The sequence below is a fragment of the Rhamphochromis sp. 'chilingali' genome (genome assembly GCF_963969265.1).
Source record: "Rhamphochromis sp. 'chilingali' genome assembly, chromosome: 7".
Classification (NCBI taxonomy): Eukaryota; Metazoa; Chordata; class Actinopteri; order Cichliformes; family Cichlidae; genus Rhamphochromis; species Rhamphochromis sp. 'chilingali'.
In genome coordinates, this window is record NC_137934.1 from 35,530,499 (window position 1) to 35,550,509 (window position 20,011).

At 41.7% G+C, this 20,011-nt stretch overlaps 1 protein-coding gene across 2 annotated transcripts in view; it reads left to right on the top strand.

The window, feature by feature from the left end:
* The window catches only part of kank4 (KN motif and ankyrin repeat domains 4), a 38,399-nt gene that overhangs the window by 13,411 nt on the left and 4,977 nt on the right, over positions 1-20,011 (top strand). The window contains exons 3-10 of one of the 2 annotated variants that reach the window (XM_080886525.1): positions 334-3,837; positions 8,586-8,679; positions 11,306-11,581; positions 13,818-13,902; positions 13,996-14,215; positions 14,335-14,477; positions 14,830-15,030; positions 16,488-19,758. In XM_080886525.1, coding sequence (XP_080742651.1) covers positions 334-3,837; positions 8,586-8,679; positions 11,306-11,581; positions 13,818-13,902; positions 13,996-14,215; positions 14,335-14,477; positions 14,830-15,030; positions 16,488-16,607 — 4,643 coding nt within the window. In that variant the 3' untranslated portion in view covers positions 16,608-19,758. Of the gene's footprint in view, positions 1-333; positions 3,838-8,585; positions 8,680-11,305; positions 11,582-13,817; positions 13,903-13,995; positions 14,216-14,334; positions 14,478-14,829; positions 15,031-16,487; positions 19,759-20,011 lie in introns of those variants that run through there. The other variant, XM_080886524.1, reaches the window with a different exon arrangement.

The following is a 20,011-nucleotide window of genomic DNA, read 5'->3' on the forward strand; positions in this document are numbered from 1 at the left end:
GTTGACACAGCATGAGCAGCATTTTACATGCTGATTAGTTTGTTTTGGCGCAATCACTGCATGATAATTACTTCCCAGTAAGTGATCGGGTTTTACATAATGAAGCACTGTGTGTTCGGCACAGTACAGCCTGCTTGCACGAGGGGGTGAAAAGAATTAATAATGCTGATGATGTGTGATTTGGTTCATGTTCTTATTGTAAACTAATTGCACATGTTTAGTTCTTTCATATCGGATACTACAGTATTACTATGACTAGTCACTGAAGTATGAAAATAAGCACCAACTAATGACTTATTTCATTAATGAATCATTTGATGTTAATTCTTACAGCCAATGGCTTTCAGTCCAAGGCCAGTGAGGGTGGTGTTCAAAGGAAGCAGCTGCCCTACTCAGTGGAGACTCCCTATGGCTTCCACCTGGATCTTGATTTCCTCAAGTATGTTGATGATATTGAAAAAGGCAACACAATCAAAAGGGTCCACATTCAGCGCAGGGTAAAGGGCCCACCTAAATTCAGCACTCTGCCCAGAAATTTTAGTCTTCCTGGGCATGGAGTAAGGCCTCCCCCAAAGGAAAAGGACAGTACTTGGTCTGGGACGTCTACCCTGGGTCCCAAGCCTAAATCACGAGTGACAGAGGTTCAACAGATCTTTGACTTTCGAGCAAATGAAGGCGTGATTTCCAGCCAGAGCTGCAGGGGGACCACAAGTCAAGGAACTGGCTATGTTTCAACTAAACCCAAAGATGAAGTAGGCGCGGGGGCTCGCGGTGCTGAAGACAAAACTGGGGGGATTCAGATTCAGAGTCGTCCAAATCTGCTCAGAGCATCGAGCATGCCCATCACGCTACAGCAGCGTAAGAGTTCAGATTCAAGCAGTCCTGACCGTACCGTGGGAACACCAGAAAACGGCTCAACAGAGAACATGTTCCGGGCTTCACCAGACGTAACAGAAAGACGCTGTGTTCCCCAAGATCGAGCAGGTCTTCACCAGCAGATTACTGTTGCACTGAAGCGGGTCAGAGAACTCGAGGAACAGGTCAAAACCATCCCAGAACTGAAAGCTCAGATCTGCTCTTTGAGGGAGGAGCGGGAGCAGCTGCTTCTTCAGCTACAAGCACAAGCCAAGGCCCAGGCTTCCAAATTATCTGCTACAGTACCAACAGGTTACGATTCTAGGACAAATAATCAATCGCAAGGACAGAGACCTTCACAGGAGATGAAGTTAGTCCTAAAGACTCAACCCACTGGACGTTTAGAAGACACAAGTCTTGGGCCATCAAACCAAGCTGCAGGGAAGGAGAAACAAGGTGAGACAGAGAAAACTAACGTGTTACTATCTGAAGTGGAGAGCTTGGCACAAGGAAAAAGTAGCATGTCCTCAGCACAAGAAGTGGAGAGACAATCACTGCAGCTGGACATACTTGAAAAACAAAAAGAAACAGAGAGTCCACTGGGACAGACAGTGCAAAAACTGCCACGAGACATTTCAGGGGAGGAATTACTATCTATCACAGTGGCTTTAAAAGAAACAGAGACTGCAGCAAAAGAAGGAAAACCAAAGGATCCAGATGATATGCAGAAGTTGCAGGAGAAGCTAACAGTACTAGAGGCTAAACTTATTCAGGCTAGCCAGGAGCTAGAGAGCACTAATGCTCTTTTGAAACAGCAAATAGAGGAGAACAAGCTAAAAGAGGAGAGAATACTACAACTGAGTGAGGGAACGAGAGTGGAGGTTTGCACCGCACATGAACGTCCAAGAAGAGAGAGCATTGACACAGGGACAGTGACAGAAAGGATAGATTTTACCCACCAAGAAACAGAGACAGAATCGCCTGGTACTGTAGATCAGGGGACAGACACTGAAAAAATCTGCATTGAAGTGTGCATACCAAAACAAGAGACTAAAAGTACAGATCAAGGACCAGTGACGGGAAAAGCTGACACGCATGACCAGGAGACAGAGATGGAGGCGGCGATAACAGCGACAAGTCCACCGAGGCCCAGAGCCAACAGCATGGAACGAGGCACACTAACCGAGAGCATCATCACCCTGGATCAGATGACCGAGACCCCCGTGGCCGAAAGGGTAAACCAAGTCACAGAAACAGAAGGCGAGATGGTGATGGACCATCCTCACAGACCGAGGGCCAGCAGTGTTGACAGAGGGACAGAGACAGAAAGGGTGGGCACTGTGGACAGAGTGACAGAGACAGAGGTAGCCCAGAGAGCAGACCAGCAGACTGAGACAGAGATGGAGAGACGTCATGACAACAACCCAGCCAGAGGTGTAGAAGCAGAGAGTCAAGTGAGTGAGAACACAGGCAGCCAAAGAAACGAAGTCGTGGTGAGCGAAAGAACAGAAGACAGGGAAACATACGAAAGAATTCAAAGAGAGAGTGAACGTTTAGTTGCTGAGGTTTTATCAGAAAGCTCAGCGGCAGCTGTAGAAAGCATAAAAACTTTAGATGTTGTTAGGAAGAATGAAGAGTGCGCCAGTTCGGCTGCTAAAGCAGAAGAAAATAAGATTAAAATGAGTTCCGAACAAGATGACTCAGAAACAAAAGAAATTACAGAAGTGGTTGAAACAAGACCAGCTGCCCTACAGAGAAGAGACCAGCTGCCCTACAGAGAAGAGACTACAGAGAAGAAAGAAACAGGAGCCGGGGAGGTTATGTCTGCAGCAGTCAAAGAAACTGTAGCCGCTGACACTGTTGCAGTAACTGAGGGGAATTCAGCTGTGAAGACAGCAGCTCCTGTAAGACCACAAAGAGGCAGGAAACCCTCAGTGGAGCAAACTCAGCCGTCACCTCCTCAACTTCAGGTGGTGCCTGTGCGTCCTCGTAGGGGATCCAGTGAAACTCAGACCCAGCCGCAGACGAAAACCCAGCCCCAGGTGCAGGAACAGAGTGCAGCTCAGCTTGAAGCTCGGTCCCCAGAACAGCTCTCTGAAACACAGGTAAAACATCAAACACCGTCTGTGCCTCAGGTTGAGGACCACACTATAGCAAAGAAACCTCCTGGAGGGTCTGGAGAGAAGCAGTCTGAATCTCGACTTCAGTCTGAGACTCAGGCCTTGTCTCCGGGCTCTAGTGAAGTCCAAGTCAGGCCTAAATCAATACAAGCGCAATCTCAAACTTCTGTACCTCGGCGGGACTCAAAAGAGCTGAAAGCACCGCAGAGGGTGTCTGGTGCATCACACACTCCTAGACGGGGATCGGGAGAAGCCCAGACCCAACCACCTCGCCAAGCGTCAAGCGATGCTCAAACTCAACCTCAGGGTTCACGTAGAAGCTCCAGTGAGGCTCAGGCCTCTCCGAAAGATGCCAGTGAGACACAGTCACTGCGCAGAGGCTCCAGTGAAGCAGCTCAGCGCCGTGGCTCCAGTGAAGCAGCTCAGCGCCGTGGCTCAAGCGAAGCCCAGGGTTCACGTCGCGACACCGGGGAGGCCCAGCCTCCTCGAAGAGGCTCCAGCGAATCACCAACATCGCCTGCAGCTTTGGGTCAAGTTGTAACTCGGATAACGGGGCTGCTAGGAGAGCAGTGGGCACATCTCGGAAGCAGCTCTGGCACTCAGCAAACAGCCAGCCAGCAGGAGAGCGCGAGCACACAGAAAAAGACGACAGGGAAAAGAGCAGAGGCTGGAAAGGCAACGTCAGCCAAGCCAGCGGGGAAAGCAGCCCCATCAGCAGCAGCGACAGGGAAACCAGCGGGGAAACCTGGTACTTCCAAAATGAGCTCCATTCAGAGCCAACTGGTCAGCTCCCTCAGTGTCCTCTCTGCCTTCTACTCCCCAAGCCAGAAAGCGGCTGCTGCCAGCAAACAGCAAGAACAAGGTAGGCCCGTGGTTCATCTGTTTGATAGCTGCTCACCTATTTGTATTAGCTAAAGCCATTTCTCTCTTATAGTCACTGAATAAATCCTTTCAAGGAGCATAATGATGCATTATCCATGCCGCTTCATTACAACATGTCCCTTATGATCTATAATTGTCATGAAGTATTATAAATGTGTACAGCTCATTAGCCTGAAACATTGACTTCTCTCCCTAAAAAGAACTCCTGCAGAAACAGCCAAACATTTTCAGTGTGGTTAGACAAATATCCATGGTTTCACTTGTATAGGCGCAGCTTAGCCCTGCAAACTCTTACAAATGGTGCGTTCACAGCACAGATTTTTTTCATTGCAACTTGAAACCACACTGCTCCCATTCAATTACTGGGAACATTATACTCAAGTTGATATGCTGTCAAATTATCACTTCTCCTGCTTCTATGAATAGTACTGTACTACAAAAGTACTACAAAAGTTTTAGTGTGCCTTAGTCATGAAATTAGATGCTGTAATAGGATCGCGATAGAAATAAATGACATTGCTTAACTTATTTTAAGGTTAATATCTTGAAATTGATGTGCCTTTTCTTTCTGGAGAGCGCAGGCATTGTTAATATAAGACATATTACGCAGAGCACAAAATACACTGAGCACTGTTGCTACAGTAAATGTCAGTTTTACTCTGAAATGCAGAGTGGAGGAGGGATGAGGGATGGGGAGCTGGGAATAGGCATTTTTTTCTGTAATATACAAGAGTGGAAAAAAACACACATTACTAAAAACTGTCAAAATGACATGGTTCAGTGACCTTCAAGAGCTCACGTACACATTTCTTGTTCCCCACAATATATGCAAAGACAGAATCACACGGCAAAGTTCACACGTGTGGTTAAGCATCTGTTTACAGTACACAGTCGAATGGATCCTTAAGCACCGGTCCTCACACATATATCAAACAGATGACGCCTCTCTCTTCCCTCCCCTGATATGTCTCTCCTGTTTCTGGTCATGGTACTCACTCGCTCAACTATCACACACATATTTTATTTTCAAAGTTCATCTACAGTTCAGTGCCGGGAGCACAGTGTGGTACAGGAGTGTTTTTAAGTCAGGTTTGAGATGTGCGTATTTCAGACCCATTTCTGAGGTGCCTATGGCTGATGTGAAGTTTCCCAGTGTGGCCTTTTAAACGTCTTATCATCTTCTGTGTGTGTTAAAAAGAAACGCCTACTGCTGCATTGAGGAATTCACTCATTCTAGTCAATCTGTGCCTTGAGTGAAATATCTCTGACAAAGCGAAGGAGGGTTAAATCACACAACTAATTTATTTATTAGGAATTAGGAAAAGGATATTTTTATATTTCAAGTATGTTTCTAACCCTCCTCTCCATGTTGCTCTCCTGGGAGGTACTAGATCTAAAAGCATCATTCTTCTTAGATGGTGGTCCCTGGGAATTTTTTTTAAACTGGTATTTTTTGGCTCAAAGCTACGGTCTTGTGTCCTTACATAAAACATTACAGATACTCTGCACCATGTCTGCTGTCACGCACAACTGAGACAGCTATACTGGGCTCACAGCCAAAGGGAGTCAGCATAAGAGCCCACACAGAATCAATTCCTGGGCAGTTACATACATAAATGGGCCTGGCAGAGTCAAGGTTGGATGTTGTCAATAAGGTGTATAGTCTTGACCTGTATATATTTCCATGGAGAATACTTCGAGGCCTTAGTGTGTACTTGGAAAGTTAAATCTAATTAAAAACTGAAGTATGTGCTTTAGATTTCAGTTCAGCAGTCTTAATTGTTGTCTTTGTATAGAGTATAGCAAATGGGACTCTAGCTTTTCTGTTCTGTGTTAACACAAGCTTTCCACATCATTTGATTGGCTGTACTTACTCGTTGTTTTTTTCCCAATATCTTCCAGGCTCAAAATCACTGACATTCACATACAGACACAAGAGCACACAGAAACAAGCAGACAGACATACAGTGGGGCAAAAAAGTATTTAGTCAGCCACCGATTGTGCAAGTTCCCACACTTAAAATGATGACAGAGGTCAGTAATTTGCACCAGAGGTACACTTCAACTGTGAGAGACAGAATGTGAAAAAAAAATCCATGAATCCACATGGTAGGATTTGTAAAGAATTTATTCGTGAATCAGGGTGGAAAATAAGTATTTGGTCAATAACAAAAATACAACTCAATACTTTGTAACATAACCTTTGTTGGCAATAACAGAGGTCAAACGTTTACTATAGGTCTTTACCAGGTTTGCACACACAGTAGCTGGTATTTTGGCCCATTCCTCCATGCAGATCTTCTCGAGAGCAGTGATGTTTTGGGGCTGTCGCCGAGCAACACGGACTTTCAACTCCCGCCACAGATTTTCTATGGGGTTGAGGTCTGGAGACTGGCTAGGCCACTCCAGGACTTTCAAATGCTTCTTACGGAGCCACTCCTTTGTTGCCCGGGCAGTGTGTTTTGGATCATTGTCATGTTGGAAGACCCAGCCTCGTTTCATCTTCAAAGTTCTCACTGATGGAAGGAGGTTTTGGCTCAAAATCTCACGATACATGGCCCCATTCATTCTGTCCTTAACACGGATCAGTCGTCCTGTCCCCTTGGCAGAAAAACAGCCCCATAGCATGATGTTTCCACCCCCATGCTTCACAGTAGGTATGGTGTTCTTGGGATGCAACTCAGTATTCTTCTTCTTCCAAACACGACGAGTTGAGTTTATACCAAAAAGTTCTACTTTGGTTTCATCTGACCACATGACATTCTCCCAATCCTCTGCTGTATCATCCATGTGCTCTCTGGCAAACTTCAGACGGGCCTGGACATGCACTGGCTTCAGCAGCGGAACACGTCTGGCACTGCGGGATTTGATTCCCTGCCGTTGTAGTGTGTTACTGATGGTGACCTTTGTTACTTTGGCCCCAGCTCTCTGCAGGTCATTCACCAGGTCCCCCCGTGTGGTTCTGGGATCTTTGCTCACCGTTCTCATGATCATTTTGACCCCACGGGATGAGATCTTGCGTGGAGCCCCAGATCGAGGGAGATTATCAGTGGTCTTGTATGTCTTCCATTTTCTGATGATTGCTCCCACAGTTGATTTTTTCACACCAAGCTGCTTGCCTATTGTAGATTCACTCTTCCCAGTCTGGTGCAGGTCTACAATACTTTTCCTGGTGTCCTTCGAAAGCTCTTTGGTCTTGGCCATGGCGGAGTTTGGAGTCTGACTGTTTGCGGCTGTGGACAGGTGTCTTTTATACAGATGATGAGTTCAAACAGGTGCCATTCATACAGGTAACGAGTGGGGGACAGAAAAGCTTCTTACAGAAGACGTTACAGGTCTGTGAGAGCCAGAGATTTTCCTTGTTTGAGGTGACCAAATACTTATTTTCCACCCTAATTTACGAATAAATTCTTTACAAATCCTACCATGTGAATTCATGGATTTTTTTTTCACATTCTGTCTCTCACAGTTGAAGTGTACCTCTGGTGCAAATTACTGACCTCTGTCATCATTTTAAGTGGGGGAACTTGCACAATCGGTGGCTGACTAAATACTTTTTTGCCCCACTGTACTTATAACACTAGCCCAAAGAAATACAGTCGCCGTTTGCAAATTGTTGTTGTCTGTTACCTAATGAGATAAAAGTCAATAACAATGTAAATGTAAGTGTACTATGTGCAAATGTAAATATAAACAAAATACAATGATTTACAAATCTCACCAACCCATATTTTATTCATAATGGGATGTAGAAACCATATCAAATGAAACATTATTAGCTCATTTTGAATTTGATAGCAGTAACGTGTCAAAAAAGTTCAGGTAGGTGCAACAAATGGCTGGAAAAGTAAGTGGTACTAAAAAAAAGAGCTAGAGGAGCATTTTGGGACTAAAGTTTATAATAAACTTGTGTGTAACATGATTGGGTATAAAAAAAGAACATCGCAGAGAGGCAACATTTAACCAGTTTGCAAAAAAATTGCATCTATAAATTGGAGAATGATTTCAGAATAATGTTCCTCAATGCTATATTGCAAATACATCATCTACAGTGCATAATATTATCAAAAGATTCTGCAAATTTGGAGAAATCTCTGTGCGCACGGGACAAGGCTCAAAATATTGGTTGCTTGATGCTTGTGATTGAGGTGGCAGACCTTTAAAAACAGGCATGATTCTGTCATGGAAATCAGTGCATGGGCTCAGGGACACTTCTAGAAATCTTTGTGAACACAGTTCATGAAGCCATACGCAAATGTAGGTTAAAACTTAAGAAAGCTGTGAACATGAATCAGAAACGTCACCATCTTCTCTGGGCCAAAGGTCATTTAAAATGTAATGAGGAAAAGTGGAAAACTGTTCTGTAGTCAGATGATTTAAAATGTGAAATAAAGGATACCGCCTCCTCCGTACTAAAGAAGAAATGGACCTTTGGGCTCATTATCAGTACTTAGCTCAAAAACCTGCATCACTGATGTTATGGGGCTGTATTTATTCTAACCATAAGCCTGTAAAGGTGACAGATCTTAAAACACTGAGACACTGTGATGTCCTCTGACTCATATCACACTGTTTAGTTGTGAGGATGTTTCAAATAACTTGAACTTGAACACACACACAAAATATACATGCACACACCCAAATTCCACAGAAACCCTATTAATTTTTACTTTCCTCATTTTTATTTTTCATCTTCTCCTCTGCCTCTCGCTCTATCCTCTTCACTAGGTCTCAAATCCATCATGAAGAAAAATGGTGGAGCAGGCAAGCAGGGGAACAAGGGAGCCAAGAAAAACCTGAAGTTTGTGGGGGTGAATGGAGGGTAAAATCTTCTTTTTAGTCATCGTCCAATCTCTTTGTGATTTATATCTTTGTGTGGGCTGAAATGTGTTTTGTGCACTTATATTTTCATGCTTTTGTCAGTCTTCATCCTTATAGGAAAAATAATGTGTTGCCACTTCTGATTAATGTAAAAAATCCCCTTTTATCTTGATTTAGTTCATTAAAAGTATTTGTTATTAGGTTTGATGTGTTACTGTATGCAAAGGGGCTTCAAGTTTGATGGATTACCCACAAATGTATTTTTCAATGTTGTGGTTAATCCACATAACCACACATTATGTGAAAAAATTCAGAAAGAGCAAAAGATACAGGATTGTCTGAGAAATTTGATTTGATGTTATTTGATTTCTTCTTCTTTGTGTGTAGAAATCCACAGGCGACAGTTTGGATTTTCATGCACCTGTATTTCAGGCTACATGAGGTCCATTCGTAACAAACACTCTTTTCATTCAAGAAAAAAAACTGTCTGTGCAGCAGTGTTAATCTTTTGTCATTTAGCCATGTATGCGTCAGCTTTGTCACTGTTTTAAACTTGGATATTAAGCTGTACTTCAGACATCTGCTTCTTGCTGTTTGTCAGGCTCACTAAAGACACGTTGTCCTGAATCTGACCTTGCTGCTGCTTCTGCTGGTGTGCTAATATGCCTGCATTAATGTGTGTTTAGATTATGTGATATGCATGCATAGTTTCTGTTGATGGCACCTAGGTGATTGTGCTAGCGTGCTTATGTCAGCATTTGCTGATGCTGGTTGAAGTGTGTGTGTGTGTGTTTATGAATTTAAAGTATGGGGATGGCAGTGGTTCTCAATTTTTTTCTGGCATTGCTCACACAGTGCAATTTTCTGTTATTAAATCTAAGGAAGGAATTGTATTTTAGTGAAATAAAACTCAAGAGCAGTTCAGTAATTCAGTTAAGTGGTTTTTCTGTCTCAATTATATAACTTCACTATACTTAAATGTTTTTCAGGCTTTATTGACCTGAAAAATTCTTCATAAAGAATATCTTTACGGTGTCATCTTTAAGATGCTTTGCAGACTTTGTTGTGCTGCTGCTCAAGTGGTTAGCTGCTAGTGGAGTGAGAGGCTTCTTGTCTAAGCTGCTGTGCTGGTATCAGTAATATTGCAAAGGGGTATTTAATGTGTTAGCAATTTTTAGCATCGATTAGCATCCGCGTATCCTGTTCTTTAAACAACTAAACTAACTTTATCTAAACTACTGGAAAAGGGAAAAAAGTACCACTGTGTTTTCAAAGTTTTGTTATTGAGAAGATAAGTATTGGTTCTGGTGATTTACCTACTAATGAGGTAGACAATCACAAAGCAGGAAAAGCAGGAAAACTACAAGATATGAGAAAACTAAGCTTCAAAGTAAAATTTGGGCACAAAGACTTGCTATAAAGTTGCATTTGTTCTTAGGTCATGCTTACAGCATGATTTCATATCCTGTTGTGGTCGTTTACAGTATTTCTCATCACTTACGTAAAAAGTTTCTGTTTTAAATTCCTGGCTATTTTAATCTCCTGCATATGACGGAAATGGCTGCCATGCATAACATTTGTTTTATTCCCGTGTTCCTGCTCTTACATTCCTGGGCTTCACTGTTTTATGACCTGCTCACCTTTGCAGTGTTTTTGCAGACTGTTGTGGTGTAGTCCATTCCTTCCTCCCTTCAACACAATGATCTGTAAACATACCCACATTCAGAAGAACACGTAACAGATTTTTTATGGTATTGCAAGAATCTATTCCTTATAAACTTGGACTAATATGTTTAATAAATTAGATTATATAAAACTTTTTGACATCTAGTGTACATCTCTTTTGGTTTCGTTTCAACCTCTATAAATATTTGACCATTTCCATCTTCCGCCCACCCAATCCTGAAATATGCAGATGTTATTTATAATGAGGCAAACATGTCAGGCAACAATATTTTCTCTGACTATCTTTAGGCTTCTGCCCACAGCAGGAAGTGGTCTGCTGTTCATACTTCTTCTCTTTGTATAGTCTAACCTATCTCTGCTCTCCCTTGAGCTCCTCTGGAATCTCGAGAATGCTGTGGCCCCTGAACGTCTCTTGTGGTGTCTCAGTTTGTCTCTGTGTGTCTACAAGAAGTCTGAATCAGTGGTATTCAGTATAACCTTATCTGATCACTGGCCTTACAGAGGTGACTTGATGATGCGCCCCAGTAATCACACTTATATACATGCTACTCCAGCAGCCTCCGCAGCATATCGTTAGCCTTTTCTCAACGAACAAGGTTGTATGTTGTTCAAGGCTGCTTATGTTTGTGCTCAAACATGTCTGTGGCTTTTTATGTATGTTTAAATTATGTTTATGTTAGGATATGAGGGCAAGGCTGCACAAGGCAAACATCTTTTTCATCTCACTTGTGAAGTCTAGAGGGGAATAACCTGTTAGTATTTATCCTGTCTTGCCTGGTGCTGACTTAACATTGACTTAATATTAGTTTTACCTGCTTAGACATTTCCTTAGTGATGCTGCTAGTGCTGTACAAACTTAGCTTTAGCTTGTGGAATGATTTGAATGATTTCTGTGGAGCTGTTATAGAATCTGCCGTCATCTTTATTATGTTCTCTTTAAGATATGAGACGACATCCAGTGAAGAGTCCAGTGGAGATGAGAAGTCAAAGGTGGAGGTAGAAGAGGAAGATAGCTCAGAACCAGAAGTGGAGAAGGAGCCTGAGAAGGAGCCTGAGAAGGAGCCTGAGAAGCAGCCAGAGGAGGGAGCAGAAGCCCAGAGAAAAGATGCAGAGGTCCCAACTGAGGGAGGAGGTGCTGTGGCTAAAGAGAAGGAGACTGAAAGAGGTCTGCTGGATCCAGAAAGTAGCCAGGAGCTCCTGGAAGAGCAGGCTGGAGGGTGAGACCGACAGCAGAGCTTAAATTATAATCTTCGGTTACCGTGTTGCACTTTATGTGTTTCTCATAAATGTAACTGAGGATTGGGTCTGCTATGATACCAAATGGTTTCTCCATGAACTGCTTTTTGGTATTATTTTACAAATATAGAACAAAAATAACCACATTTGCAGAATTTGCTAGAAGCAGTGTTGGGTTGTTACTCAAAAAAGTTGTTGCACTTGTTACTTGTTACACTACTCATTACTTTTTTGCAATGACCAGAAACAAATTGGCACTTAATTACCAGTTATAGAAACCGCAGTCTACAGTTCCACAAACCAGCAAATATACTTATGTTAAGGACACAATACATAGGATCATTCTTTTACTATTTATGAGCACAAAACCATCAACACAAAGCAAAAATGAAAACCAGCCAAAAAGGCTTTAAAGCAATCAACAGAGTAATTCTACTGTACAAACACATACAGCGAAAAACTGAGGCTTAAAGCTGCTTTTGTTACTTGTTGAAGTTCAGGCTCTGGCTGCAGGACTGGGGTCAGCATGCATTTAGCTTATATCATATAAATATCACTTTGGGTTTTTCATTACCTTTGCTGACATATCTGTGCAGAGCCAAGCTTTTGTTATCCTTGTTATGCTCCTGTTTTTGCCCTGGAGGCAGTTTGCACTTCACCATTGTACACTTAAATGCCCATATCTCCACTCCTGAAGAGCTCTAGACTGCTCCACAAGTTTTCTCCCCCTGCACGCAAACTTAAATTAGCTGATTTTAGTGCAAGTTTTTCACTTTATTTCCCTCATTTTATGACTACAGCCAGCATAAATATATTGATGGATCAAGCTTAGATTTTTTCTGGTTTATGCTACTTAGTTATCACAGGCACTGTGAACGGTACAATATTACCTTTACACCCTGAAAGAAAAAACAAATTCACAACTTATCAATTAACAAAGCAGTTGCCAGTAAATCAAGCTATATAGAGGTTTGTTGGCCATTATAAAAAGAGCCGTGCTATATTAAATGGTATCTTTATCTTTAAATGATTAATCTTTAAATTGACAACGCTGTATTAAACATTTATTTCGACACCGACAGCAATACGTAACCTTTTAAAAAAGCTATCAACACCTTGATCAAACTACTGAAGGCTCAGATTCAAACTGTTAAACTTCTGAATTTATATCGCTGGTAAATACTTAATTTTAAACACAAGATGGTTTTTAGTGTTAAATGTTACTAAATATTTATGTGTGTAAATTCTCTAAATAGAGACTGCATTCTCTGCTCACAGGTACAAATATTGGAACAGTCATTCGTATGCAGCCTTATTTGATATAGTTGGTATAGGACAGGCGCTGAATAATGCTTCATGCATGCACTGGAGGCATTACATTGGGACTTTGACTTACATGCATGGGAATTCAGTTAATACACACTCATGCTTTTTTAAATCTTGTGCACATTCATCGCCATAAATGTGTCTGTAATATATATACACACTAAACTGACATTTCAATTCAATTCAGTTTTATTTATATAGCGCCAAATCACAACAACAGTCACATCAAGGCGCTTTATATTGCACAGTAGATCGTACAATAATAAAATGGCAACATTTGTCGCCACAAGTACACTGTAAGCTTCACACAAGCACACACATATTCCAACTTGCAACTAAACTCCTTGATTAAGGGTGCTCAATAGTCACACAGACGTACTTTGTTCTAGGACAAAGCAAATAACTAGCAGTGTTGTCTTCCCTGTCATTGACTGATCACTTATCAGTCTCAGGTATGCAGACAGGGCTGATGGCCATGGGCCCAGGCAGTGAGGAGAAAGCAGGACTTATATTAACTCATCATTCAGCACCTGTCTGATCATTCCTGTGGGTACGTGCAGGATGTGCTTCTATATGTGTATAGGTGTTATAGCTGGAAAGCTAGTACAGGTCACATTGTGACCCACTCAGGCTTGATGCTCAGTTTGCGTGATGGTTTGAGCGCTCTCTGGATATTAATGGGTAGTGAATCAGAGCAAACTGTAACTGTTGAGGTTTGCGTGTGCTATCAATGTGTCAGACTGTTGAGTGATGTGAGTAAGCCATGGAGGCGTGCAAGCCATTTTTTCTTGTATTTTCTTCTTATCATTTCTGACAGAATTTAGACATGAACCACAGAAGCTGGCTTGGCCATACTTAATCCCTGCTGTGTTGTATGGTTTTGGTTTTCAGGGGAAAAGTCGACAAGGGGTTTATAGATGCATGCCTTTATGTAAAGGACCGCATGGAGGAGGTTTCATCCCCAGATAAAGAAATGGTAAGGATTTCTTTGATTGGACTTAATAAAATCGAACCCCGCTTCACTATGGTAAGTTTTTGTTTTTCCATTGTTTTCTGTCTCTCTCCTCAGCGCCAGGTTTTAGTGGTGCTCTACCAGGAGTGGTTCAGAGTCTCCAGTCAAAAGGACTCGCAGGCAGATACTGTCAGATTATACCTGCGACAAGTGGGGATGACCACACCCACTCTCCTGCCATATGTTGTTAACTTGACAGACGGCAATGGGAATATGGCTCTTCACTACAGCGTGTCACACTCCAACTTCCCTGTGGTCAAACTGCTGCTGGATACCGGTGAGACGGAAAGGCACACAGAACGACAAATCCAACTAAAAAACTAAAAGATTATAACTGTGGAAACGTTTTGTTTCTCATCTCTTTTACTCACTCCATCACTTTCTGTGTACATTCAGGCCTGTGCGAAACAGACAATCTCAATAAGGCAGGCTATACTCCAGTGATGCTGGCTGCTCTGACGGCTGCTGAGAGCCCCGATGATCTTGAAGTGGCACAGCAACTGTTGAAAGTGGGAGATGTCAACGCACGCTCCAGACAGGTGTGTATACAGACGGCAGTTGCACTTAGACGCTGGATGAACTAAAAATAAAACGGATATCAAACAGTTTGGTGTGTTGTACAAATAAAATAAAATAGAAAAAGGAAGTAAATACATGTCCTCAACTGCAAGACATCCTTTAGTGGAAACCATACAGGAATCATGAAAAGGACTGCAGAAGCAAATCAAGGTCACCAGAATGAATATTTATGGATGTTTGTATAACAAGTTAATGTACTATTTAACTCGTCACTTTCTCTCTCTGTCTGCATGTAAGATATACATATCTTCCCATCATTCCTGCCCTCTCACTGTTTAATTCTAATCTCTGTTTTTCTCACTCTTTTTCTAGGCGGGCCAGACAGCACTCATGCTTGCGGTGAGCCATGGCCGCGTTGCCATGGTGAAGCTGCTCCTGAGCTGCGGCGCGGATGTAAATGCCCAGGACCGCGAGGGCTCGACGGCCCTGATGTGTGCCAGCGAGCACGGGCACACGCACATCGCTCGCCTGCTGCTGGAGACAGGTCGCTGTGATACCAGCCTCAAAGATAAGGTATAGCTTTAGGTTGTGCAGTTAAAATCAGGCCATTTAGTGGCTTGTTGTAAACTTGTAGATGTTTTACTTCTCGTTTATGAGACTTTCAGCAATTAATTTCAGCACGTAATTCTTCGCTGTTCGCATTCGACTAATGGTCACATGGCTTTTACCACCTGGTTCGCTCAAAAATGGAGACTGTGGGCTCTCAGTAAGGTTATAGGGATATGGGAACTGATGGCTGGCCCACACAAAGTAGATTGATTGTTCAGCCTGGTGCATTGATTTCTCCAGTTTGTAGATTCCCCAGTCAGAGAGTGATCACATCATGGCCGGTGCTTTACGCTGCCGAAGCACTTCTGTAATGAGAGCAGTCCTAGAAACACAGAGGCAAATGGACTGGCTGCGTTAAATGGAGAGCAAAGACACTTAGTGTCCTGTGGCAAAAAAAGGATGGATGCAGGTGTGGAGGTGAGTCTTTGTAAATGCCACAGGAAGAGTAGCAACAGTGTTGCAACAAACACCGTGCTGCATCTTACCCCAAAACAACATTAAAAGTAGGCACCGTATGTGATACAGAACATTTATGCTCATGTCTCAGGATGTGGCCTAATAGAATTAAAAGAAGGAGGAAAAAACACAAAGGTAATCTGCAAAAATATTCTTGCAGAATCCTGACATTGCAGATCTGTCAGCTGTATCATTTGACTGACGTCTTGGCATCAAGCGCATTTCTCAAACTGTAAGATGTGCTTGCAAGTGATTGCATTCTGAAGAGCGTTTGTAGCAGCGGGTTGGGGAGATTGTTATCCGTAAGGACGCAAGCACCGATAAGCGTTCTTATTTCTGATAATTGCTGGTAGAGCGCGACTTGAGTGCTTGCCATAAATCCTCGCACGGTACATAATTACAGCACAAGCCCGACAGCGTTTATTTATTTTACTTTGCTGCATTAAAAAAAAAACAACATTATTGTAATCTGTGCATATTAATTTTTAAAAATATGCTTAAAAGAAAATAAAGATGATCAAATAAGTAAGTAGGTGACAGTGGCAGTGATTAGATATTTGAGTGCATTTTCAAGAGATCAATCACATACTGGTCACAGTGTGTCATCCCTGTCGCTACTTTATCATATTGCCTGTGCAATAAGTAACAACACAAGATGAAAATACACAAAAAAATACTCTAAATTTTCTTACATATGTTTCATAAGCAAAATGCAAGGTTTACTTGTATTAAGCTTAACATCAATACAAAACATCCCAGGCTTAAAACCTTTATTATTTCAGAGACAATTGCTGTAGGATGTAAAAAGGGTTTATTAGTATACAGAGTCAGGGCAGGTTCAGCATGCACCATACTCCTGATATTCAGTTACTAGAGAATATGTTTAGCCCAAAACAACACTGCCACTGTGTGGTTCAAAAAAGTCACTGCAGTGTTTTGAAACGTCTGTTTTCCCCCCCACCCAGAACGGTCAGACGGCTCTGTTGGTGGCAGAAGGAGCCTCTCAACAAGACATAATTGACCTTCTGAAGGCCAACGCTGAGGTCCAAACCTCTGAGTCCACAAGCACCGCAGACCTCCTCTGAGTCAGAGTTCTCCAAACCATCCCAGCTCGCCATTCAACCGCTCAACTGCTCTGTTTCCGTTAACCGTGGCCGCCAACGTGGGGAGAAAACACTGAAATAAACACACGGTGGTACCGCACACATCATAAGACGTGGCAGGAGCTTTTCTTCCACGTCTATGCCAGTAATGCTGGTGGGTGTCGATGGATATGCTGCATCAACCGCTCAGGTCCACTGCTGAGGGTCCCGACAGCCTGATGAGAAGACGTTTCCACAGTGTCATGTGTGACTGACGGGATGTTAAGTAGGACACAGGGTGAGACTATAAAGCAGGACAACACATTGGGCGGCCTAGCAAGTGGACAGAGAGAGCCTCTGAACTGCTGCTTCCTATCATCAGCTAACTCTTAAAGCAAAATACTAAGCACATGACCTACCTTTGCAAATATAGAATATGAAATAATACATTATTTCTATTTTTTTTCCCTTTCATGACATTGAAATCAGTCTTTACGTATTTGGACATAAGCCATTATTGAGGACATACTTTATGTAGAATAGATTATAATCACAAAAACTGTATTTTCTACTGCACTTTTTTTTTAAATTGTTGATGTGTTTCGTAAATAGTCCTCTATAATATTGGTGTCCAGATGAAATTATATATCTCCGAAAAGCATTCATTAGGAATTTAAATAACAGAATATAACTTATAACAGAATATATTTGACATTCAGTGTATCGTTTTTGCCGTACTACCCATCGCTTTTCACATGTGGGACATGGGTGCTCATCAGCTGTGTGTTAATGAGAAACAAATCCTTTCTGTGGGACATTAAACAATTTTTTATAACCACAACATGACCAGGCTGAAGAAAGACAACGCTCTTCTGTTATGAAGATTGTACTGCATGCCAATACGTTTACTCCCCCTACTGGCTGTCTTATAGTACTAAACAGCAGTATGTTGTAGTACTGTCTGTTCTCATAGCGACTCTCTCTTTCTCTGCATCTCCCGCCTTCAGTTCAAATATATTGTATGCCTTGTTCGCCTACTCGTTTTAAAATCAAACCATGTATGCAACTGCTACAAAATGCACAATGAATGTCAGGCTGGCTGTGACACATTCCAGGAAATTAATGTAGCAAGTTTAAATACACTGGCATGGGCTTTACGACTAACAGACACAGACTGTCAGTGGATGTGGCAGACATTGGAATGAGTCTGGTTATATATATTACGCGTGGCGAGACACATCGTCTCGTCCTTGCTTTCGTGAGGTCTCATTTCATAAACGGTAAGACAACATGGTAAATCTGACCCGAGGTTTGGGTTGAAGGTAGGGCTGGGACTTGGGTTTGCGTTTTAAGAAGCAATAGCAATTGAATACTACCTTACTGTCAGTCATAAAGTAGGTCGAGTGAGTGACCTTGGTCGAGCCTTAATCAGAAAACACAAGACATAAGATGTTTTCCACAGTGTTGATGTTTTTGTACCGCAAACCTACGTTCGTATTCCCGAGCTAATATGAAGCAGGAGTAGCGGTCTTTAAAATAAAGTTTACAGTTTCCCACTCAGTGACCGCTGCTGATGTCAAACAGTCCCGTATGTTTACAGTTAAATGAAATGCTGAAATGATACAACAGAATGGCATAAAATGATCTGTAATATAACATTATTATTATTATTAATTTTAGATAATTCATGTAGTTCATGGACTGCAAAGGAAATAGGGGGAGTAAGCCTAAATTAGAAAAGAAAATTGATAGGCAAATCGATCAAGTTCATTGTAAGCCTCTCTTTTCACCTGATTATGATCATATTTATGACTACTCTGATCTTTGTTCTCTTTTTTAAAGAGTTGGAGGTGGGATTTAAAGGGGAATACCACTTACTACTTTAACAACTGCCATATATGTGACCTATGACCATGATCCAGTCTGAATTTACAAAAGAAAAAAAGCTACACTCCAGACAGCTAACAAAAGGAAACGCTGAACATTTTTCTAGCATACAGACAAATCAAACCTATCAGCTGTTATTATCATTTATTAATAAAACTGGATTAGCAGTTGAATATTTGTGGCCATAGTGATACATCATGTCATTGGAATACATTACCATTTTGTCTTAATTGGTATTAATTTGGGGGTTTTTTGCAGTGGGGTTTGTCATTCTAGTTAATGTTTTCGGACACAAATATAAAAATATGTAGACTGACCATGACGCAGGACTCATTTTAAATGAAGTATATTATATAGATCTATATACTTTGACTTATATAGTACATTTACACAAGAAAATACTTTTTTTCACACTGACTTAGTAATCAGATAAGTATTTGTGGGGGCTCACAAAGTAGCACAGGTTCTCTCCACAACGACGCTGCATTCACACAACATCAGTAAATCTCAATGTTAACTCTGTGCAGCGCATCTGATCATCACTGACTGTCTGTGTATGAAGGAACAAAAATAAGAGTCTGTACAGCCGTAGCTTCCTGCATTGCAGACAGCCAAAGGATGATCGGGAGGGCGCTGCGAGAATTATCTGGTGAATCTGGTCTTCCGTGCCTGCGTATAAGTCTCTATGAAAATCTATATGTTTAATCCCCTGTGACCCAGATATTATAAGGTTTCACATGAGCACCAAAGAATTGAAACCAAATCTGTTTCACACGGGACTAAATATGTATGTTATCTGTTCCTGTAAATCCAGCCAAATATATGTATATGTACATACAGTATTGTGAAAAGTATATAACAAGTATTGTCTGACAGTTTGCTCTAAGATTACAGTATTTATTCCAAATGCTATATTTTTTATCGTATAATATACCTATGTATGCATGGACAAATATTCAAGTGATACAGCTCAATGGGAATTTTGAATGACTGAAAACTGTACTGAGTATACCCTGATGATGTGATCATTTAACTTATCTTTCATCGGTTGGGTGGTTATAGTACATAGTGTGATTTGACGAGGTTGTGGACTGTCATGTGTCCTTTAATGCTACTCTTGACATTTCAGATCTGACACTGACTTAAGCTTATGAGAGCAACGTCTCCCTTGTTTGAATATCAAAGTGGAAATCCGAGCCGACGTACATGACAGAGTCAAATGTAAAAAGTTGTACCTCTCTGTAAGATTCCTTGTACAACAGGCTTGTATGTTACAAACCAGAGAATTAATTCTAAATAAATAAATGATAAACTCATGTTGTCGCATATGATTTTTTCTTTTTTAAATCAACCACAAAGCTGTGACAGACATGATTAATTACACATTCGGGCCATTCAGGCAAAAGTATACAAAAACAGTTTCTGTCGGAAGATGTGAAAAAGTAAGTACATCCCAATGAAAACAGTTTTTGTCTCATGTATTTTAACCAAACCAGTGAGAAGTGCTGAAAACTGCAGTG